Below are 24,713 nucleotides of genomic sequence, written 5' to 3' on the forward strand. Positions count from 1 at the left end.
GGGTATCTATTGTAATTGCTAAAACTCTTGAATATTCTGTGCATTTTCTAGATGGAGGGAAAAGGAACAAACAGCTGAGGCAGAACTGCATATTGGTTAAGCACCTGGGCTTGAAGACACTTAGATCCATGTCTGCTACTTGTGACAGTGGAAAATTACTTAATCACACTGTATCAGTTTCTTCACCTGTAAAATAGGCAGGGTAGTAATAGTACCCATCTCTTGTGAGGATTAATGATATAATGTACATAAGCATGTAGAACAGTACTCAGTATTTAACAAATGCTAGTCATTACTATAATTCCACCATAGGCACAGGAATACTAATAATACATACAAACATTTAAATATAAGGCATAGGCAGCTGTTGTGTTGGTAACAGAAATTGAGAATTTTCCTTTCCTGACACTTACAGATTGGATGAGCAAGTTAATGACCTTTCTGTGTCTCAGCATATTTTTTTGTGAAAATGGGGAGAGTACTAGCTACCAGGCAAGACTGTTGTGAGAAATAAATACGATAGTGAATGTGAAAGCATTTTGTAATCTTGAAGGTGCTGTATAAATATTAGGTAATATTATCATTATTGTTATACAGAATGTTTACTGTTGAAATCAATGACAATTTAGTTGCTTCACATATCACCTTTTAAATTTTACTGTGAGGTATACAACACATTTGAAAGAGTGTCTATAATGAACATGTACATTTTAAATAACAATAAAATGATCCCCCATGAGCTAGTTTTAGAAGTAGAATGCCGGTTTTAGAAGTCGAATGCTACCAGTGATCTCAAGGCCCCTCTGTGCCCGTCCTCATCTCCTTCCTGCACCCTCCCCCTCCAAGTACCCACAACTGGGAATTTTGTGTTTATCGTTTCCTTACATTTTAAAAATGGCTTTACCACCTAAGTGTATTTCCCCAAATTATACAATTTTAGATTTGTCTATTTTTTAACATTGTGCAAATGGACAATTTTGTTTTTCCTTTTGTTAACTTACTTTTTTCCACACTCAACATTAAGTTTTTGCGATCTATTTATGTTGATGCACATAGCCAGTGGTTCATTCATGTTCACCATTTACACTAAACCATTATAGGAATATATCACAATTGATCTGTTCTAATAATGGATGTTTATTTCCAACGTCTTGCTGTTGTAAATGATAAACAATGTTGCAATGAAACTCTTGTACATTTCTCCTAATTACATCCAGCCCCTGGATGTATGTTCCTACCTAGTGTATTTGCAGGAGTTGCTTTCTTAACTCCTGTGATAAAGCGTGAACATGTTCAGCTTTAGTAGGTACTGCCAAACTCTCACCCGTTCCCATTGTCCTACGTTCTGGTCAACACTGGGTATTGACAGATTTAAAAAATTTTTGACGATCTGTGGTGTGAGACCTCAGTCAGGTGTAAGACTCTTTTCTGAATAAGGGGATTACTCTGGAAATCAAGTATTTCCTCAGTAAATCATCTGCCGATTCTAGTGACTATAGTAGGTAGTAGACATTCTTCCTGTTGGATTTGCATTTGGTAGTGTACTGGGATGGCAGAATTGGGAGGAAAAGTAGACATCTTTAGTGTCTGATCCTTCTTCTATTTACATCCAGCACCCGCCAATGCTTCACATCCTTGGGATCGAGTGGAGATTCTCTAAGGATGAGTTATTGCTGCAAACTTCCCTGGATCCAGATCATTATCCATGTTCTGCAGCTGTTGAGGTTAGAACACCTAGGAGGAAACAGGTATTTTTTTAAATCAGGAAAAAGAATCCTACCTCCAGAGTTCTCATCTTGAACTTAAGTGTCTCCAAGTGAGACATATCCTTTGCTTTTCAGGTTTGTAGGACCTGATAGAGTTTTTTCCACCAAGCTAAGGTGACTTTGATCCTAAGTTCTGTAGTTCTAGCATTTTTTCAGTCTTTTTTTTTCTCTCTTGGCTTCTAGGTCACTATCTTTCAAACTACAGATATTGATTGAACACACCAGGTGTCAGGCACCGCTTTCGGTATTGGGGATACAGCAGTAAATCAACTGGACAAAGTTAGAATTTATTACCCCTCAGGTTTAGAGATGGTAAATTCACAAACTGGGCCAGTTTAACCTGACATAGTGGCTGCAGCAGAACACTGGGGAGCAAGGAGTAGGAAAGGCTAGATTTTGTCAATGGCTGACTTCATTTACTATTTAATTAAAACATTGTGAACTTATCCTAAGGCTAGAACAGTGTTTCTAACTTTTAAAAATGTTCAGTTTTTGAATTAAAAAAATAATACTTGCGCACTGTAAAAATCAAAGGCAACATGTATAAAGTAAAAAAAGTGAAAATTCTTTCTCTACTTCTCCTCTTCCCAAGTCCGTTTCCCAGGAGGTGACTGCTATTAAATGTAGTGTGTATCCTTTTAAATAATCTTTGATATACATGTAAGCAAATGTTGTGTTGTGTGTTTCTGAACATTGCATATACTCATTTTAAACTATAGATATAATTCTGCAACTTATATCACTCAGTAATTTATAAGGCCATTTCTTCATTATTTAATTTCTAGCTTTTGCTTTTTGGACTCTCATTCTCCATGTTATTATTATGGAATATTTAAAACAGATGAATAAGAATGCAAAAATATAATTAACATCAGCTTTATCAAGTTGTAACTAATCAGCTTTATTAAGGTCTTAACATACTTTTGTGCTTTTATTTTATATTTGTATGACTCCATAAGCAAAACATAGTTTTATTTTCATGTTTTAAAATTTTATGTGAACAGTTCTTGATTTACTTTTGCAAGTTATTGCTATTATTATAAGAGTAATATAAAGAAGGGTATAAAATGAAAAAGAGTTTCTCTTCTTTTCCCTTTTGTATTTCCCAGAAATAATAGCACCTGTTAGGTGTCTCTGCTATAGTGCCACAATTATTTTATGCCTATCAAACCTCAATATTTTATATTCATTTTTTATACAAATGACCTAATAGTATACTTTTTCTTATGTACCGTGCAGTTTTCACTTATCAATTTACCTTTTTATGTCAACATATAGATCAATCGAAATTCTAATGGACACATAGTACTTTATTGGTAAAAGTATAGTAATTTATTTACTTATGGAATTGATCAGACTGATGGACATTTTGATTATTTCCATTTTTAATTACAAAAACACTGCCATAAATATCCCATATAACTTTGTGTACTTGTGAAGTTATCTTTATGGTTTATATCAAATGAAAAGCACAGATATGTGTACAAAACTGCACAAGTGTACTATTTTTGAACCAATGTCTTGGGTGTTTCTTGTAGCAGATAGCGTGGTGTGGTGAGGGAGCGTTAGTTTGTAAATCATGAGACATTAAGTTCCAATTCTGGCTGCAGCACCAACTGTGTCTTTGGACAAATGATTTAGTAAGTCTGGGATTCAAGTCTCTCATATGTAAAATGTGGGATTTTAACTATAAGATCACTAAGGTCCATTCTAAGTAAGAAAGATCTGTAAATTATGATTTAAATCTTATTACAATTTTTATCACTGCATTTGTAGCAACCTCAGGATTTAGGAAAATTATACTTTAGCAAGTACCATTTCATAACAGATAACAGTACCCTGAGCAAAGGCAAATCAGAATTTAAGAATCTGTGATAAATAACTTTTTGTGTGTGGCAAAGAAAGAGCTGAGAAATATGTTAACTGGTGGAGATGTCAAGAAACCCATGTCTTTTACTTTTTTGTTAAATTATATCTAAAAGTAATAAAGATTTAGATGGATGCGGCCTCCGTCATTTCCAACAAAAATGGCTTTTGGTTAAGTCACATAAACTTGGAAAGTCACACATATGGGAAAATTTGCTTAATTTCTGGGACCTTCTATTCTCCAGTCCAGAACTTTTGAATTGTGTTGCTACTTCCCCCTAGTGGTGGGCAGAGGTGAATTCCAGCTGAGACATTTCAAATGTTCTTGATTCAGAAAGAACAAATTATCCCTGAAAGATGGACAGAAATGATCATTCATTTAACAAAAAAAATGTACAGAGTTCTTACTATATTCTGAAAACTATGATAGATGGTGGGAAAATACAAACATGTTTCTTGCCCTTGGAAAATAGACACACCTATAAGCAGTTGAATGCAATGTGATAAGAACTAAAACTGAAGTATAAAAAATGTTTTGGGAGCATAAAGGAGGGAGTTACTAGCTCTATTTAGGGAAGTTGAGGACAGCTTCTCAGAGAAACTGATATTTAAATAATTTCTGAAGGCATTTTACCAAGGAATGAATGGGAAGAGCATTTCAGCCTGAGCAAATGTACTTAACATGAATGAGGACGGTGTGTTTGGAAAATTATGGCAATGTGATCAGCTAAGCTAGAGAGGACATTGGGAGTGAGAGTGAGGAAGAGGGTGTGAAAGCTGTCTCTAGGTGTGGCTGGAAGGAAAAGCTGGGACAAGATTATGAAAAATCATCTAGCTAAGGAGCTTAGACTTTATTGTACAGCAAGTGGAGTGTTTATGACCCCAAAAATAGAGTACAAGGTACATAATGATCTTAGCATATGATCTAATCATTAGAAATGCTCTTTGTCTTCCTTAATTACTTTTTGTTTTAAGCTGTGAAACCATGAGCAGTGTTAGATCTGTTTTTAGTTTTTCACTGTGGGTCAAGAGTTACTAGTGTGTATTGAAATCAATTTTGTGGGTGGAGAGCAACAACATAAAAAAGAACAGGATGGAATAAAACACAATAAAAACTACAAACTGCCATCATGTTTAGTAAGGGTAATATTTTGGGAAACCTTTATTTCAGTTACATATCTGCTAGTATATATATGGGTGCATTGGGTTCTAATATAAAATGTATTCTTACTTTGGGTCATAGTAAATAAAAACGCTTGGAAAAGACTATTAAATAATGTCTAAGTATGTCTCCTAATTCAAAGTTCCCATACTTATACTACCTTCCAATGATTGACTGATTTTTTGAAAGTAAATCTTATTAATTTAACTTATAGGCAGTTTGAAAAGATTCAATAGGTAGTCTTTGAATGGAATGTATGAAACGTTGAAGTTTGAGGTCTACCTATGTGTACTGACATAAAAAGGTGTCTTGATGTATTGTTAAGTAAAAAGCAAAATGCAGACACTATGTATAGTATGATTCCATTTGTGTAAATTCATATACTCACAACACACATACTTATAAATGCGCAATGCATAGAAAATACCAGGAACGAATATACAAAAAATTGTTTACAATAGTTAATTCAATGGAGAATGAAAGGAGAATGGATCCTGAGGAGTAAGGAAGTGGACTTTAAAATTTTTAAAAAGTATTTTTTATTATAATTTACATACAATAAAAATGCATGCATTTTAAGTATATACTTTCTTGAGTCTTGACTAGTACATACACTTTGTGTAACCAATAAGGTAGTCAAGATATAGGACATTTCCATCACACCCCCACCCCAAATAGCCTTGTGTCTTTTCCTGTTTAATCCCTGATCACCTTTGGTACCAGGCAACCAGTTATCTACTTTCTGTTACGATAGACCACTCTTTTTTTAGGATTTTGTATAAGTGGAGTCATACAGTATGTACTCTTTTGGGTCTGGCTTCTTTCATTCAATATGTTTTTGAGATCTAGCCATGTCATTGTGGGTATTAGTAGTTCAAACCTTTTTATTGCTATCACTGAGTATTAGCAGTTTGGTCCTCTTTATTGCTCTTCTATTTATTTTATTACTATTGTATGTCAATATGACAGTATTCTTTTTTATTATTTTTTTTATTGAGTTATTGATAGGTTACAATCTTGTGAAATTTCAATTGTACATTAATGTTTGTCAGTCATGTTGTAGGTGCACCACTTCACCCTTTGTGCCCACCCCCAACCCCACCTTTCCCCTGGTATCCACTAAACTGTTCTTGGTCCATAGTTTTAAATTCCTCATATGAGTGGAGTCATACACAGATTATCTTTCTCTCGCTGACTTATTTCACTTAACATAATTCTCTCAAGGTCCATCCATGTTATTGCAAATGGAATGATTTTGTTCTGTTTTGCAGCTGAGTAGTATTCCATTGTATATATGTACCACATCTTCTTTATCCATTCGTCTGTTGCTGGGCACTTAGGTTGCTTCCACGTCTTGGCTATTGTAAACAGTGCTGCAATAAACATTGGGGTGCACAGGACTTTTGGGATTGCTGACTTCAGGCTCTTTGGATAAATACCCAGTAGTGGGATGGCTGGATCGTATGGTAGTTCTATTTTCAGTTTTTTGAGGAATCTCCATACTGTTTTCCATAGTGGCTGCACCAGTTTGCATTCCCACCAGCAGTGTATGAGGGTTCCTTTTTCTCCGCAACCTCTCCAACATTTGTTGCTAATAGTTTTAGATATTTTTGTCATTCTAACGGGTGTAAGGTGATATCTTAGTGTAGTTTTGATTTGCATTTCCCTGATGATCAGCGATGATGAGCATCTTTTCATGTGCCTATTGGCCATCAGTATATCTTCTTTGGAGAAATGTCTGTTCATGTCTCCAGCCCATTTTTTGATTGGGTTGTTTGATGTTTTGTGGTTGAGTTGCGAGAGTTCTTTATATATTAAGGATATTAAGCCTTTGTCAATATGACAGTATTCTATTACAAGGATATACCACAATTTGTTTACTCATTAACCTGCTGATAGACATTTGTGTTATTTTCAGTTTTTGACTACTGTAAACAAAGCTGTTATGAACATTTGTATATATGTCTTTTTGTGAACCTATATTTTAATTTCCCTTGGGTAAATATCTTGGAGTGGGATGCTGGGTCATATGATAAATGTATGTTTAACTTTTAAGAAAATACTAAACTTTGTTTTCTAAAATGGTTGCACCATTTTAACTCCCCACTAGCACTGTATGAAAGTTGCTCCATATCTTTATTCCATAGTCTTGCCAGCATTTTGCTGTTGTCAAGTTTTCTTTCTAAGCCATTCTATTAGTTGCGTAGAGTTATCTCATTGTGGTTTCAATTTAATTTAACATACATATATATATTTTGAATACAAGTCCTTTGTCAGATATATGTATTGTGAATATTTTCTCTTAGTCTGTGGCTTTCTTAGTGGTAATGGTATCTTTTGAAGTACAGAGATTTTCAATTTTTATGAATCTTAATTTATCAAATATTTTATGGTTTGTGGTTTTTGTGTTTTATCTAAAAGATCTTTGCCTACCCTAAGTTTGTACAGATTTCTTTTTCCCTAGAAGTTTTAGCTTTTATTTTTAAGATTTTATTTTTTATTTTTCCTTATTCTCCCCAAAGCCACCCAGTACATAGTTGTATATTTTAGTTGTGGGTCCTTCTAGTTGTGGCACGTGGGATGCCACGGGGCCAGCTCCCTGGCTTTTACACATAGCTCTATGATTCATTTGAATTAATGTTTGTCTACAGTGTGAGGTACGGGTTGACCTTCATTTTTTACCAGTTGTTCCCGCACAACTTGTTGAAAACTTCATCTTTCTCCATAGAATTACTTTGGCATCTTTGCCAAAAATCATTTGACTAGGGGCCAGCTCCGGGGCCGAGTAGTTAAGTTCGAGTTCTCCCCTTCGGTGGCCCAGGGTTTTGCTGGTTCAGATCCTGGACGCGGACATGGCACCACTCACCAGGTCATGCTGAGGTGGCGTCCCACATGCCACAACTAGAAGGACCCACAACTAAAACTATACAACTATGTACCGGGGGGCTTTGGGGAGAAAAAGGAAAAAAATTAAAAAATCTTTAAAACAAACAAACAAACAAACAAAACCATTTGACTATATAGCTGTAGGCCTATTCCCGATCCTCTGTCCTGTTACAATGATCTATGTGATCTATATGTTTACCCTTATGCCAGTGCAACACTGTGATGATTCTTTTTTTTGTTTTAATTCTTGTCCCCAGAGCCCTCCAGTGCACAGTCGTATATTCTAGTTGTGAGTACCTCTGGTTGTGCTGTGTGGGACACTGCCTCAGCATGGCGGGATGAGTGGTGCCATGTCTGCGCCCAGGATCCGAACCGGTGAAACACGTAGCTGCCAAAGCAGAGTGCGTGAACTTAACCACTTGGCCACGTGGCCGGCCCCGCACTGATTCTTGTATCTGGATTCTCGAAATAAGATAGTGAAAATTCTCCGCCTTAGTTCTTAACTTTCTAAGTTGTTTTGGCTCTTCTAGGGGCTTTGTATTTCCATATGCATTTATATATCAGGCTGTTGATTTCTACAAAAAAGCCTGCTTAGATTTTCTTTTTTGTGAGGAAGACTGGCCCTGAGCTAACATCTGTGCCAATCTTCCTCCATTTCGAATGTGGGATGCCACCTCAGCATGGCTCAGTGAGCAATGTGTAAGTCCGTTCCTGGGATCCGAACCTGTGAACCCCAGGTTGCCGAAGTGGAGTGTGCAAACTTAACCATTATGCCACTGCGCCGGCCCCACCTGCTCAGATTTTGATTGGGATTGCACTGAATGTATGGATCAATTCAGCAGAACTGACCTTTTAGCAATATTAAATCTTTCAATACATAAACATGGTATATCTCTCTTTTTATTGGGGTCTACTTTAATTTCTCTCAGCAGTGTTAAATTTATTTCAAAGTATGCCATGGTTTTTGATGCTATTATAAATGTTTTAAATTGTTTTGTATTTCAATTTCTGGTTATTGCTAGCATATGGAAATGAAATTGATTTTAGTGTACTGACTTTGTATCTTGCAACTTTGGTAAACTCAGATCTGTTGTTTTTTTATAGATCCCTCATGATTTTCTATGTAAGTAAAGAAGTCAAGGCAGTTTTTTTTCCTTCCTTTCCAATCTGTATATTTTTAATTTCTTTTTCTTGCCCTATTGTATTGGCTAGGACTTCTAGGATGATAACAGACGTGGTGAGAGTGTAACACTTCTCTTGTTGTTCACTTGTTCTTGATCTTAGCAGAAAAGCATACAATCTTTAACCATTAAACATGATGTTAGCTGTAGGTTTTACTTAGATGTCCTTTATTGAATTGTGGAATTCCCCTTGTATGCCTAGTTTTCTGAGAGTTTTTATCATGAGTGAGTACTGATTTTTTTTTGTATTCTTTTTTCTGCTTCTATTGGGATAATTATTGCTTTTTCTTTATACTGTTAATATGGTGTATTCTATTTATTGATTTTTGAATGTCAAACTAACCTTAAATTCCAGGGGTAAATCTCATTTGGTCATGGTGTATTACCCCTTTTAAACATTACTGGATTTGACTTACTGGTATTTATTAAGAATTTTTGCTCATGAGGAAATGTTTTTCTATTGTTTTCTTATAACATCTTTGTCTGGTTTTGGTATCAAGGTAATGATTGTCTCATAAACATTAGTTGTGATGTGTTTTTTCTCTTCTGTTTTTTAAGAGAGTTTGTATAGGATTTCTATTATTTCTTCCTAAAATGTCTGATCAACAATGAAGTCACCTGGGCCTAGAGCTTTCTTTGTGGTAAGGTTTTCAGTTATGAATTCAATTCTTTTAATAGATATAGGGCTATTCAAATTTTCTATCTCTTCTTGAATTATTTTTGCTAAATTGTGTACATCAATGACCATTAAAGTTATTGAATTTGTTGGCATAATGTTGTTAGTAAATGGAGATGTGCACTTTTGCTTTTCATTTTATACTCTTTGAAGTTTTTGCATAGTATATGTAGGGTCCTGAAATTGGAGAATTTTGGGAAATGGCCAAATTAAGTTAAATGATTAGACAAATATAAATCTTGTATTATTCAACAATTGTTATTGCCAACTATGTGAAGGACATTGTGCTGAGTGCTGAAAAAGCAAAGTTCTCACCTTCATGGAGCTCACGGTTTAGTAGGAGATATCTGAACTACAGTAATACATTAGGTACAATGAAAAGGTATAACAGAAGCAAACGGAAGGATTAGAGAAAATTTATCAAAGTAAAAGTCACAGAGGAGATATTATTTGAGCTGATGTCAGTTTGCCAAATTGGCAGGCTAGGGGAGAGTGTCTAAGGTACAAGGTTTAATGAATATAGAGGTATGAAGAATATGAAGATCATGGACAATTCAGGGAACCATAAGTAGTTGAGGATTACCAAAATTTTAAGGGAAAGTTTGCTGTTTTTTTTTTTTTTTAAATCTTCGATCTCTTTCTATGGATTTAATATACATATCTATCTATATATCAAAGCATCCTATAGTAATGGATCATTAATCATTTTCTATTGGTAGACATTCATGTTGTTTCCATTTTTTCACTAGTATAAACAATGCTGTGATAAACATTTTTGTACATACTTTTTTGTGCATGTAAGAATTTCTCTAAAATACCTATTAGCATATTTGCTACATTGAAGGTTATGTACAATATTTTGATCAGTTCTACTAATTTCCGTTCCAAAATGCTAATTTACATTTCTGCCAACAGTGTATGAGAGTAGCTGATCCTTGCCAGGGATGGATATTATAATTCTTTTTGAATTTTAAGATACCACTTTTCTACATACAGTAGACAAATGAGAGACAGGTTTTCAACCAGTCAATATAAGGAAATTATGAAGACCATTGCTGTCGTAGTCAGACGAGTTCGTACATCGGTTTTGCCTTTGCTAACCGTGCTAACTAAATAGTTTTTAAGTGAGAGTTTAAATGTGACAAGTTTACATTTGAGTGTACAAGGAATATATTTACGGAGACAATTCAGTAGGATTTATCATAATAATAGAACTGGGAATAAATAGCAGCCATTAAATAGTTCATTATCTTTCCCGAATTTGTCAGGAATTGAGATGATCCCACTTAAGAGTTTAACAGGGTCAAATTTTCCAAAATGATAACTAGAATAAACATGGAAAGTGCGACAGCCCACTTCAACAGATGCCGTTCTGAAAGGTCCCAGATAAAAGGGTGCTATTAGGCAATTAACTCAGGCTGGGTATTATTAAAATTTAGGCTCTGGAGGGTTAAAATTCACCATGTTTACTACTGGATCATCCATTTCCTGTAGGTACCCAATTTGGGAGCACCGACGGGCAGATGCTCCTTTTCCGTTTGGCAACTATGATGAAAAAGTGACTGCTAAAAGAAAAATATTCGCCAGATGGCTCTTGTCCTCCGAGAGAACTGCAGGCACCTGCCGGGAGCGAGACAGCACTGCTCTTCTTTATCTCCCGGGGATGAAGGTTTCCATAACGTGAAGCACGCGCGGGGAGGGCATTTTTGCCATTACCCAAGATGGCGAGGCGCGCAGCTTCATGTTTCCAGGTTTCAACATGGCTCCCCGAACCCGCGCCGGCCGAGGTTAATCTCAGGAACCAAGCCAACTCGCGCGGAAGTAGCGTCAGCGGAAGTTGAGCGTATCGCAACTCCCCGCTCCCCTGTCCGGCCCGCTTCCTACGCCCCGCCCCCGGTGGCGCGGAGAGCAGAGCCAAGATGGCGGCTGAGTTGGAGTACGAGTCTGTCCTGTGTGTGAAGCCCGACGTCAGCGTCTACCGGATTCCGCCCCGAGCCTCCAACCGCGGTTACAGGTACTAAGTCCGAGGCACTGCAGCGTACGCGTACTTGGTTGGGGATGACACTTTCTTCCTCAGGTAGCACGCCTCCCGTCCCTGCCACTGCCACCTCTGGGTTGTCACCTTGCTAGCCTCCCTACCTGGGTTGTTATAACCCTCCTCTCCTGCTCTTCCTCCACTATGAGCTGCCATCATCCTTGTTTCCGCTGCTTTAAAAAATTACCATCCAGCATCCTCCCCCCCGTCCTCCCCCGGACCCCTCTGGGTTGTCCATCTGCTCCCTGTCATCCACATCCTGTCGTGCCCGCTCCATCGCCAGTCACCTTTCGTTTGCTGTTCCCTGCGTCCTTCAGCTTATCACTCTCACCCCCCACCCCCCCATTGCTAATACCCCATGCACGTTTGTGGGTAATCCTTGTGTTGTTGGTCATTCTGCATGAGCTAATTTATCTTTTGTGCTGTTGTCAGTCTTGCCACCAAATATCATCATCCACCCTTTGGTTTTCCTTTCAGCTCTTTTGCCAGTGGGCAAAGGTTATGATCATAAGTTTTCCAATGGTTGTCCAGTCTGATTCTTGTCAATATTTTCTTGGTGATTATCTAGTATTTTCTATCTTCCTTCCCTCCCTCTCCTCTCTTAACCTCTCCTATAGCTTTTCCTTCCAGAGTTAATGCAGCATTTTCTCTGTAGGGCTAACAAACCACCTTGTAATGTAATGACTGTGAGAGTCTGAAGATGCTGTAGGAAGTCTTGAAATCATGTAGTCGAAAGACTTAATGTGTAACTGACTGGGTTACATGTTAAATAATATGAGTATGAGCCCTGGCAACTTAAGAACTGTATGATTTGGGACAAATCTCTTAAGCTCTGCAAGCCTCAGTGTTCTCATCTGTAAAATAGGAAAAAAGAAGTTAATGATAATAAAACCTGCTCTCTTTATGTACCCCACAGAAGTTTTTGGAGGATTCAATGAAATCATATAATAAATGTGAAAGGATTTAGGAAGCAGTAAAGCAGTTTATAAATATATGATACTGTTCTTATTCCTCTCTCTGAGCCACATCACCATCCTGATTTTCCTCTTGGCATTTACTACCTTGGCTGAAAGGTTATCCTCTCCCTATGCCTGTTGTTTTGCCTCCTTACCAGAGGTTCATTCATCTTGAATCGATATCTTTGTGCTTGCTGACCTGTGCACTAGACCCTGTGGGTTGTGCCTTTTGTCAAAGAAGTAGTCCTAATTTCAAGCTTTCAATCAGACCCCAAATTGACTGTGAATGGGAATCTACACGCTTTTTGATGGTAGTCACAGGTACTAATATGTGTGGCTCATCTGAGACATCACTGTTTTTGGGAAGGCCTCCTTGACCCTTCCAGTCTGGCTTGGGTATGCTCTCTGTGTGCTTCCATAGCACCTATGCTTGTGTCTCTCACAGTGGTCTTCCTTCTGTGTCGTAGTTGATTGCTTGGTCTCCTGTTTCTCCAGTCTAGACTATGAACAGCTTGAGGTCTTCTTTAACTTTATGTTCCCAGAGTCTAGCACAGTGTCTGGCACATAGTGGGCACTCTGTAAATGTTAACTGAAAGAAGAAATAAGTAGATTACATTTAATCACATAAATTAGCATTGATTGAACTGTTGAATAAGGTAAAATAGCTCATGACTTTCAACTTTAAGTGTTAAGACTTCCTAAAGGATTTGATATACATTGAAGTGGGGTTCTCTTCTTTTTCTTCGACTTCAGGCTTTTTAAAAGACCTTCCTTCTCTTACCCATCTGCATTCTCTGCCTTCACTTCCTAGTTTATCCACAGCCTTTATCCTTATGTCAGTTAACTGCACTGAGCCATCAAAGCAATTTCTTAATTTTCCTCTTTTATTCTTTTTTCTCATTATCCTTCTATGTTTTCCATGCTTATTATTGACATTTCTTATCCTCCAAGAGGCATTTTTATCATCAACCGCTCTTCTCTTAGTATGAGTGAAGAGAACAGAGCAAAGTTTGAATCGTGATCTCATTTATTTGCTGGATTACCTTTGGTGGATTACCTTTGGCAAGTCACTTAACTCTTTTGGACTTTAGTTTCCTCATCTATAAAAATGGATATAATACTACTTAGTTTGCAAGATCCTCTCACTTAATTTTTCACGAGAATGGGCATAATGCCTGGCATGTAATAGATACTTGATAAATACTACTTTTCTTTCTGTCTGCGTAATCTTTCTTGTTGTTTAGCAGAACCCATTTTACCTTATGAGCACAATTTATTCTTTAGGCTGACATTAAAGGAGAAACTGGGCTTTTTAGGAAGCAGGCGAAATCCTTTCATTGAATGGCTAGTAAGATCAGAGGGAATAAATGACTTTGATTCACCTAGTGTAAGCTCTTGCTTCCCAGACTTTCACTGACCAGACTTATGGAAGGAAAATTTAGGTTGATGAGAAAATTAAAAATGATTGGAAAATGGTTTCCCAACTTATAAAACTGTTTTTTTATTCATCACTACATTCCTCCCCAGCTAAATTAATATTAAACTGTATAGTGTGTTTTTATGTGATAAAAAGAATGCTGGACTTTGAAGTTAGGCATTAATATTTATCATGTTATTGTCATTTCCTTCATTTAGAGAGAGAGAGAGAGATGACAGGCTTTTCATGCCTATTGCATATGGCTGCTGTAAGGATTTATTGCTAAGGCAAATGAAAATATGAGGCCAGTTTAGAGTATTGTCAGAAGATCAGCAAAACCAGGAGTTATTTAGGCTGGGTGTTAAGAGTGGGAGAGGAACTAAGGCTGAGGGCTGAGCAAAACTGCTGCCATGAATATCCATTCACTTACTGAGAATTTGTTAAATATTGGTCACTAGACACACACGATAAGACGACAAGGAAGCTGTCCAAAGAAACACACATTGTAGGTTCATTCTTAATATTTTCAATAACCATTTACACAGTGTCTACCTCTTGATAGTATGGTAGAATAAGTAGTGAGTCATTTAAAAAAATTTAATGGGCAGAGGACCTCTAGAGTGCTCTAATCTGGATCAGATTCAGGTACTTGAGTCCCTCAGGGCAGGGCAGCAAGAGAGAAGGCATGACAAGGATTTATCTTAACAAATCCTCTTCAAAATCTATGCTGATTTTAATTTTCACTCTCTTCCTTTCCACCTTTTGCTTACCCCCTTGTTAAATTCATTCTTGTTCAGATAAACCTGATTGTTTCCTTTCTAACCTGCGAATATTAGTCTTCAGGTTCCTAAAGGATGAGCTATTAATGACTTTTACTTTGCATTCCCTTTTCCACACTCCTGGCAAAACAAGATCACAAATGTGATGTTTTGTAAAATTGGTCATATTTGAATAATGTCTTAGATGTCATTCAAATTCATTTATAACACAGATTATAAACATTCAGTGTTTTATAATGCTTCCATGCACTTTTGTATTTCTAGCCCACATTTCTTTCCTGAACTCTAGACTCCTATATTCAGCTACGTACTCTTTATCTTCTCTTGAAAGTCTGCTAGACTTCGCAAACTCAGCATATCCAAAACTGAACTCCTGACCTTTCTTCCCAGACATTCTCTCCTTATAGCTTTCCTCATCTCAATTATTGGCGACTCCTTTGCTCAGACTAAAAACGTTGTAGTCATCCTTGTCTTCTCTCTTTTTTGTCTACCTCACATCCAGTCCATTAGAAAATCCTGCTGCTTTAAATTTGAGTGTATCCAGAATCGAGACACTTCTGCTACTCTCTTCCTAGTTGTCATCATGACTCTCCTAGATTACTGCTGTAGTCTCCTAACTAATCCCTCTGCTTCAGCACTCATATCCCTACCTCTCTTCTACACACAGCAGACAAAGTAATCCTTTTTTAAAATAAAAAGGAGACCATGTCACATCTCTGCTGAAAACCTGTAATGCCTTCTTTCTCACTCAAAGTAAAAGCCAAAGTTCTTAGCATGGCCTACGAGGTCCTATGTGATCCAGCCTTCTGTTCTCTCTCCCACCTCCTCTCTTACTTTATCCTAATCACAGTGGCTTCCCTGCTTGAGGGCCAACATGCCAGGCATTTGCCTACCTTAGCCCCTTTGCGCTGCATGGTCCTTGATTTGGAACGCTTTTCCCCCAGATCTCTGCATAGGTAACTCTTGCTTCCTTGACATTTTTGCTCTTATTTCACCTTAATAAAGTGACTACTCTCTTGAATGCTGCAACCTGTTCACTGTCCCGCTACCTTCCCAGTCTCCCTTTTCTGTCTCTGCATTTTCTTTTTACTTTAGCACTTAATCACCTTCTGAGATAGGAATTATTTTACTTATTTATTATGTTTTTTTTTTGTCTACTGTTTAGAAGGTAAGCCTCATGAAGGCAGGAATCTTGATTGTTGGCTATTGTATACCAAGCACCTAGAATAGTGCCTGTGACTTCATACACACTCTATAATATTGGTTGAATTCAATGAAAGATAGTAATATGTTTAGGGATTTGGGAAGGCTTCTATTACCCAGTATATTTCATTTAGTAGACTTTATTGTTATCTGATCAGTAAAACACTATTATATAAAATATTATCTACAGTATGGAAATAATATCATTATGACAGTTTTTTTTTAATTGCTTTTATTTGTACTTATACATGTTTTTATTGATGTTTATTGGAATCCAAAATCCTCAGGTAGTAACATGGTCTTCTATTTGCTTTGGACTGTATATAACATGAGGCGTCTATATTGAAGGGAGCATGAGTTATCCTTGTTGGTTGTTTAATAGGTAGAAAGAATAAGCAATCCAGGACAGGGAAATAGAAATATGGCAAATGATTCTGTGTAGCTTCTTAGTATATTAAAGATGTGGACCCTAGGCCTGAGGCTTCCCATTTTCCTATCCTAGGGCATCTGACTGGAAGTTAGATCAGCCTGATTGGACTGGTCGTCTCCGAATCACTTCTAAAGGGAAGATTGCTTATATCAAACTCGAGGATAAAGTTTCAGGTAATCTTTGCTGGTGACCTTCTAACATATTCAGGATATTGGTTCAGTGTGCTTTTAAAAACACCTTCAAGTACTTAAAGTGACTGGAATGGAAATACTTGTTAATTGGAGTTTTAGGTTTTTGCTTCCTTTGCTCAAAGTCTTTTTTTTCCTGTCAGGGGAGCTCTTTGCTCAGGCACCAGTAGAACAATATCCTGGTATTGCTGTGGAGACAGTGACAGATTCCAGCCGCTACTTTGTAATCCGGATCCAGGATGGTACTGGTAAGACATCTGGAATTTTGAATGGGATGAGATTAGGAAAATAGGTAATGTACTTCAATGAAAGTGTGACCCAATTGCATGTATCTTACTTTAGTTTACTAAATTTTTCCTCCCCTTTCACCAAAGTTAATATAGTTGCTAAAGGAGAAGGATTAAATGTTATTTGTAATAGATACTGACACGAGTTCAAGACATGGTAATTAATGGGTAGACATAAATAAATCAAAATGCATATGTAACAAAAGAATGAACACATATTGCCTATTCATTCTTTATGGTGGTTTTATGGTGGGGCTGTCTTAAATCATCTATGTCTGGGTAATCCTTCTCTATTTTTCCTCCATAGTCTATACCAGAGGTCAGCAAACTTTTTCTGTAAAGACACAGATAGTAAATATTTTAGGTTTGCGGGTCAGGTGGTTTCTATTGCATCTACTCAGTTCTGCTATTGTAGTGTGAATGCAGCCATAGATAATATGTAAACAAATTGGCGTGGCTGTGTTCTAGTAAAATTTTATTTACAAACACAAGCTATGGCAGTATTTGGCCCATGTTTGGGCCAGCTGTATGTAGTTTGCGGACCCCTAGTCTTTGAGAAAATGGTTCACATTCACAGATTTTATCTAGTTAGGGTAACTGTTAGATTTTCATTGGGTAGGATTTTTCCTAAGGGACACTTCTTATTCTGAGTATTCCTTCCTATCTTTTTCACAGGGCGTAGTGCTTTCATTGGCATTGGCTTCACAGATCGGGGTGATGCCTTTGATTTTAACGTCTCCTTGCAAGATCACTTCAAGTGAGTGAAGCTTGTTCTTGGTTACCAGGTTAAATGGTTTTGAGAATGCTACTTCTCAATTGAGTGGACACTCTCTCTTTTACCTCCTGCTTTCTTTATTTGGTAAACTAGTTCATTGTGAATAGAAGTCTTCCCAGTCACTCTGTTTCCTTACGTTGTCTTTCTATCTATTCTATCCTTTCCTTATAGCCCGGCATATGTTTTAGATCCCTTGTGCAGTGGTTTGAGATGATGCTCTTGTTTACGCCTCTGGGGAATTTGCCCTTACTTTTAGGTGGCTGAGAGAGGCATCCAATCACAGCAGGATGGTATGTGAAGTGTGTGGGGAGTTATATGCCAATTTTATTACTTCACGTAGCTGACATGTTTTGTGCTTACTGCAACTTTTCTTCAGCCCACCTGATTCTGATGCAGCTTTGGTGGACAGCACCATGCACACTGTCAACTTCCTACCTCAAGGACAGACATACTTCTACTTTTTTGCCTCAGGACTGTAAAATTTTGGAAGACCACTCAGCACAGGGGTGCAGCCTTAAAGGACTGAAGAATTAACACGGCCTCGGGGCAGCCCTCAAGCATGGGGGATGGAAGTTGGTGGCTAAATGCCCTCCTTTGGAGGGACAACTTTAATATGCATTTTGTGTGGTTCCTCAGTGGTATTGAACCCCACTTGCCCTTTTTCTTGACTTTTCTTCCTTTCTTTTCTCACTCTTCACGTTCCCCCACTCTGCTTTGTGGAGTTCTGTTTCACATAAATTAGCTATACTCAAATATGTGTGTCAGACTGTGCTTTCAAGGAATCTCAAATTAAGATAAGTTACTCTTTTACTGAAGGTGGGTAAAGCAGGAATCTGAGATTTCCAAAGAATGTCAGGAAATGGATACTCGTCCTAAGTTGGATCTGGGCTTCAAGGAGGGACAGACTATCACGTTGAGTATTGGGGTGAGTATGGTTTTCTTCCCCCACCCGGTCCTCCACCCCCACTGTATTTCCATATGCCATGACTTCTCTTTTTCTCTCCCTCTCCCTCTCTTTTTTCTTTGTAGAACATTACAACCAAGAAGGGAGGTGCTTCTAAGCCCAAGACTGCAGGGGCTGGGGGCCTAAGCTTACTCCCACCTCCACCTGGAGGCAAAGTCACTATTCCCCCACCGTCCTCCTCAGTTGCCATCAGCAATCATGTCACTCCACCACCCATTCCAAAATCTAACCATGGAGGTAGTGATGCAGGTAAATCTCTCTAGTACTTTTAACTTTGAGAAATCATATTTTAGATTTTAACACTTATTTGCCAAGGAGACTGTTGATGTTTTTGCTATTAAATGGCACTTGGTACTGACAAGGTGATTCTGGCAGCCTCTAGCAAGGATCAGAGCTTTTCTAGTGAACCAAGAGTCTTGGTATCTGGTAGGTTCTTTGGCAGAAAATGGGTGGATATTAAGAAAGACTGTTTCCTTCATTGTATCTTGGTTAGGTGCAAGTATTCCTGAGAGTGAGATGGACCAAGATTTCAGTCATGGCTCTGCTACATTACATGTGAATGTGCTTAGTAACGCTGCTTAAGTTCTTTGAGTCTCAGTCTACTTATCTGCAAATGGAGATGTAAAACTACCGCAGGGTTGTGAAGGTTAGATTGTGCCATGCCCCAGAGGACAGTACTTGGAAAATAGTAGCCGTTCAGTAAATGTTATTTCGTAATCCTTTCGATTTCTTCACAAGGGCAATTGGGAGAAAATGAGACAACATCTCATTTGTCCATATATTTTTGTTCTTCCTTACTATGGTGGGAAAAAGAATAAATAATAGTTATTTCCATTTAAAGAATGAGAACATTAGAACTTGGAAAGAAATTTTCTTAAGATCAGAGAACTAAATATTACAATCTGGGAGTTTTAACTTAATGTATTGGATGATATAGATAATTCGTATAATTGATTGCTAAGAGTAAACTTTCTGGAATTTTTGAGGTAAAAGTGATTAAAGCCTACTTCTTTTGGTAAGTGTTGCCAGAAGACACTGGAGATAGTATTTAGATTTATTTTTTATTTTGAGATAATTGTAGATTCACAAGCAGTTGTAAAAAATAATGCAAAGAAATTCTGTGTTCCCTTTATCCAGTTTCCCTCAATGGTAACATTTTCAAAACTATAGTCAAATATCACAACCAGGAATTGGACATTGATATCATCTACCAGTCTTACCGGTTTACTTATTCTCATTTCTGTGTATATGTGTATTTAGTTCAATGCACTTCTATCACGTGTAGCTTCCTAGATCTGCCACCATGGTCAGGATACAGTTCCATCACTACAGGGATCTTTCGTGCTACTGTTTTATAATCACAGCTCCCTCCCTCCTAGCCTCTTTCCCTTCTGCCCAATTGTCCATCCTTCTGGGTCCCTAACCCTTGGCAATCACTAATTTGTTCTCCATCTCTATTATTTTGTCATTTTAGGAATATTGTATAAATAGCGTATAGTATAAACCTTTTGGGATTGGCTTTTTTAACTCAGCATAACTCCCTTGAGATTCATTTAAATTGTTGTTTATATCAATAGTTTGTTTCTATTTATTGTTGAGTAGTAGTCCATAGTATGGATCACAGTGTGTTTAACCATCATCCATGGAAAGACTTCGAGGTTGTTTCCAGTTTTTGGCTATTACAAATAAAGCTGCTGTGAACATTTGTGTATAGATTTTTGTTGTGAACATAAGTTTTCATTTCTAAGTTTTTTATTATGTTTCCCCTTTTCTTTTTTCTTTTCATACCTTATATTCAGATATCCTTTTAGATTTGGATTCTCCTGCTCTTGTCACGACACCAGCAACGGCTCCAGTTTCTGCAAGCAGTGACTTGTGGGGAGACTTTAGCACTGCATCTAGGTATGAGCATAGTGAAACCAGCATACTCTCAATCAGGGTACAGGCACACCTCATTTTATTGCGCATTGCAGATATTACATTTTTTACAAGACCCCCACCATCAAAAAGATTATGACTTGCTGAAGGTTCAGATGATGGTTAGCATTTTTTAACAGTAAAGTATTTTTAAATTAAGATATTTACATTGTTTTTTTAGACATAATGCTATTGCATACTTAATAGACTACAGTATAGTGTAAACTTTTATATTTTATTTGGGAAATGAAAAAATTCCCGTGACTTGCTTTATTGTGATATTTGGTTTATTGCGGTGGTCTGGAACTGAAGCTGCAATATCTCCAAGGTCTGCCTGTATGGATGGTATGTACAGTCAAATGAAATCTTTGATCTGGGAAGACAGGGCATTTGCAGGTCACATAGAGTCTTTGGCAGGAATTCTAGGTAAGGAAGTATAGGAGTTCTGGTGATGGTGGGATAAGAAAGCTGTAGGATGGAGTTTGAGTGAGCTCTTTCAGGCTTTGCTAAGTAGAATTGCTGTGATGTGTAGTTTCAGAAATTCTGGGCAGTGATTTCTTGGAAACTATTAAAAATGGAGTAGCTATCCTAATATGCCGTTGACTTTCTCTCTATTCTCTTGTCTTGCAGCTCTGTTCCAAACCAGGCACCACAGCCATCCAACTGGGTCCAGTTCTGAATAGCATTGACAGGACATTAAGGACAGACTTGAAGAATAAAAATGACCTTGAGGGCACCAATCTGTGAGGGAACCACACATTCCTTCCCTTCCCTCCCCAGAACCACAATTACTGGACAGTCTTTTTCATGGCTTCTCCATTGCATTCAAGCTGGTTTATGTCACTCCCCTATGTTGTTATGTGCTGTGCAGCCAAGAAAGTATCTCTTATCTCCTGTTCACTGTCTAGGCAGAGGAATGGTGGGTCTTATCATACTTGTGGCTGACTGTGCAGGCCTCAAAAGGCCAGGGTCTCTTTGATAAGGAAATGACCTCTAAAATTTTTTTCCAGCTTTTAAATTCTTAGACGTATTTCAAAATCATCTCATGACCCTTGTGTTCCTCTTTGTGAAGCCCTATTTAGCAATTTCAGGGGGAGATAAAAACCTTGAAATTTCTTTTTCCATTAACCCAAGACTCTAAGAGTGGACAAGAGTGACTTCAGTGTTTACAAATTCAGAATTTTGATAGGGATAGGTATGAAGAACGACCTGTTTTCCTGGGTCTCTGCTACATCTCTTCCTTCAGGCTTATCCTATTCAGTGAACATCCACTGCTGGGTGCACCTCCATCACCCTCTCATGTGTTTACGTGTCTCTTCCTATGATAAGAGGGTTGTGTTGGTGGCGCCTCCACTATTCTTTTGTTTGTTGAATAGTGCAAGTCTTTGATCAGTGGATCTCTTGGATGAAGGAGGTTCAAGGGGCTGTGTTTTCCAAGTTATATTCTAGAGAAGCATTTATTTTCGTGCAGCTTCATCTAGATGCTGTGTTTGAAGCACGGCTTTACTTGGTATTTGCCCCATTATTTGACCTAAAGTTGAAGGGTTTAGGGTTTTTAACCTAATTTGTAGAGCAGAGAGGTTGTGAAAGCACTTAACTCTTGTTCAGTACCCACGTTGCCTTGCTGCCTGGGTATCTGGCCCCTTTCCGTAAACATATTTTTCAATCCATCTAGCTCTTCAGTAGAAAGCTGCTAGTACATGTGTTGTCATTTTTGAAGGAAGCTGGGGAGTCACAGCTTTAACTGTGATAGGTTTTGCCCAAGTGATGGCTTTGGTACCCATTTCCCAGGGTATGTCAAAAGCAAGTTGATCTCCCATCACATTTCTTTCCTTTTGCCCCACCATTCCTTTTACAATACTGTGAAGAGAGGTCCCTTTCTTAGATGAATGGGCACTATCTGTTTTGTTTGTTAAACGGGCAACTTTGAGGATGAAATGGGAGGATATCATTTCTTCCCTTAGCACCTATTTGGGAGTGTACAATCTGGCTAAAGGGAATCCTTACATTTAGTTTCAAAATACGTTCTTTCTCCCGGATTTTCTTCTCGACTCTTTAGCTTTGGGTCCATTATTTTTCATTGCCCTCTGTTGCAGGCAGCTCTATTCTTACAGAGCCTTGGCAGGACGTTTTAAAATTCCAATAGAAAACACTAAAAGGAAAGTCTATAGAATCACTAGTGACTGACTACTGAGAACCTGTTTTCTCAATCTTCCTCCATGTTGTGTTCTTTGTATTCTCAAGATGATAATATATTATGTATTTGAATTGCTGAAAAATTGAAAATGAAGTTTAAGATATATGTATATAAAGCGTATGCTGTATTGGTGCAATAATGGTAATTAAAAATATGGAAAAAGGTAGTGTCTCTTTTAATTTGCCTATTTCATTACTTTTTTAATTTGATTGACCTAATATAAAATGGGCCAGTAGGTAATAAAAGGATATTTTGTATCTATTACTCTTTCTCAAGAAATAGAGCTTTTAAGTTGAAGCTAGACCTCTGTGCTCATGGTTCTAAACCCACAGAGCTCACCCTATAGAGATCATTTATATTCATTACTTATTTGCTGATATAGTTAATTTCATTTGCTTCAAATTCTCTTCATAATGTAGGCTACCTCTCACACCCCAGAACTATAATCAGCATAAATGAAGGGAATCAGTATAAAAGAGAGAACTAAAGTCAGAGTCAGAGACTTTGGAAGCCAGAAAGATCTTGGAGTTCTTCAGTGATTCTTACAGGAGATAAATCAGAAAGATATGGGTGCTTGCTCTTTTTTTTTTTTTTTAAAGTAATGCATATGCTCTCTCCAGAGATTCTGCTGTGCCTCCCCTGTTGGCTCTCCGAGGGCGGGTCCTAGATGGCTTCCCCAGCCGTGGCCTTTCTTATCATTACTAAGGTTGTGAGACACTATCATTGATAGAAATATATCCTGAACCATAGATTTTGTTAGGGGAAAAATGTGGACAGTCATTTTGTAGCTCAGCCCCCCAGTTGTACATTGATCTGCCTTCACAATCGAATGGGAACCTTTATTATTCCTCACTGTCTCCATTCTGATAACCTTCTAGGTAGTTGGCTTTCCTCTAGCTTTCTCAGCTCCAATTCAGTTTATGTATTGCCACCACAGTAATCTTCCTAAAACCAAGCCCTGCTCATGCCCTTTCTTACCTTACTCATTGCCGTTAATGATTTTCCTTTGCTTACAGAATAAAGTCCACAGTACCATTTCATCCTTAACACTCAGTTTTCCCTTTTACTCACAACATGCTCCAGCAAACCAGAGTACTAGTCGTTCTTCAATTGCCATCAGCACCATGAGCATCGAATGCTTGCTAAAATTCCTTCTGCCTAGAATACCTTCCCTTCTGTTGACATCCTTCTCATCCTATAAAGCTAGCTCAAATACCACTTCGAGGAATGTTACCTATCCACTCAGTCTGAAAGATGATCTCCTTTTGTTTGGGTTGCTGTTGAAACTCTTTTCCTTATTAGTTTGTAAGCTCTTTGAATTTGAAGACCATGTTTTCATTTTTATCTACTCACTACTTCCCATATACCTTTCTAGACAGTAGAGGCTCATTAAATACTTGTTCTGTTTGTTTATTGAGGGAAAATTTGTTTATAGTATAAATTTCAGGTGTACATCATTATATTTCAATTTCTGTGCAGACAACATTGTAGACCCAAAGTCTAATTATCCATCATGGTACACATGTGCCCTCATACTCCTTTTGCCATCACCCTGACTCCTCCCTCTTGGTAACCATCATTCTAATTTGTATATCTATGTGTTTGTTTGTTGTTTTTATATTCCACATATAAGTGAAATCATACAGTATTTGGCTTTCCCCGTCTGACTTATTTCGCTTAGCATAAAACCCTCAAGGTCCATGCATGTCGCAATTGGCAAGATTTCATCTTTTTTTGTGGCTGAGTAGTATTGCGTTGTATGTATATACTACATCTCCTTTATCCATTCTTGTGTCGATGGGCACTTAGGTTGTTTCCAAGTCTTGGCTATTGTAAATAATGCTGCAATGAACACTGGGGTGCAAATATCTTTTCAAATTAGTCTTTTTGTGTTCTTTGGATAAATACCAAGAAGTGGAATAGCTGGATCATATGATAGTTCTATTTGAAATTTGTTGAGGAAACTCCATACTGTTTTCCATAGTGGCTGCACCAGTTTACATTCCCACCAGCAGTGTATGAGTGTTC

At 37.7% G+C, this 24,713-nt stretch overlaps 1 protein-coding gene across 1 annotated transcript; it reads left to right on the top strand.

The window, feature by feature from the left end:
- The first annotated feature begins 11,403 nt into the window (after window positions 1-11,403).
- Window positions 11,404-22,851, top strand: NECAP1 (NECAP endocytosis associated 1). The gene is made up of 8 exons (XM_046641950.1): window positions 11,404-11,551; window positions 16,430-16,530; window positions 16,689-16,793; window positions 17,508-17,589; window positions 18,424-18,532; window positions 18,637-18,820; window positions 20,371-20,473; window positions 21,119-22,851. Exons 1-8 carry the CDS (start codon window positions 11,457-11,459, stop codon window positions 21,165-21,167), a joined length of 828 nt encoding a protein of 275 aa, XP_046497906.1. The 5' UTR covers window positions 11,404-11,456; the 3' UTR covers window positions 21,168-22,851.
- The last annotated feature ends 1,862 nt before the right edge of the window (window positions 22,852-24,713 follow it).

Source organism: Equus quagga, chromosome 1 (assembly GCF_021613505.1).
Source record: "Equus quagga isolate Etosha38 chromosome 1, UCLA_HA_Equagga_1.0, whole genome shotgun sequence".
Classification (NCBI taxonomy): domain Eukaryota; kingdom Metazoa; phylum Chordata; class Mammalia; order Perissodactyla; family Equidae; genus Equus; species Equus quagga.

Excerpts from the sequence above, each read along its gene's own strand:
- NECAP1 (XM_046641950.1), top strand. The coding sequence starts at position 11,457 with ATGGCGGCTGAGTTGGAGTACGAGTCTGTCCTGTGTGTGAAGCCCGAC. Across the intron at positions 16,531-16,688 it reads ACTCGAGGATAAAGTTTCAG|GGGAGCTCTTTGCTCAGGCA; the intron begins GTAATCTTTGCT and ends TTTTCCTGTCAG. Across the intron at positions 18,533-18,636 it reads CTATCACGTTGAGTATTGGG|AACATTACAACCAAGAAGGG; the intron begins GTGAGTATGGTT and ends TTTTCTTTGTAG.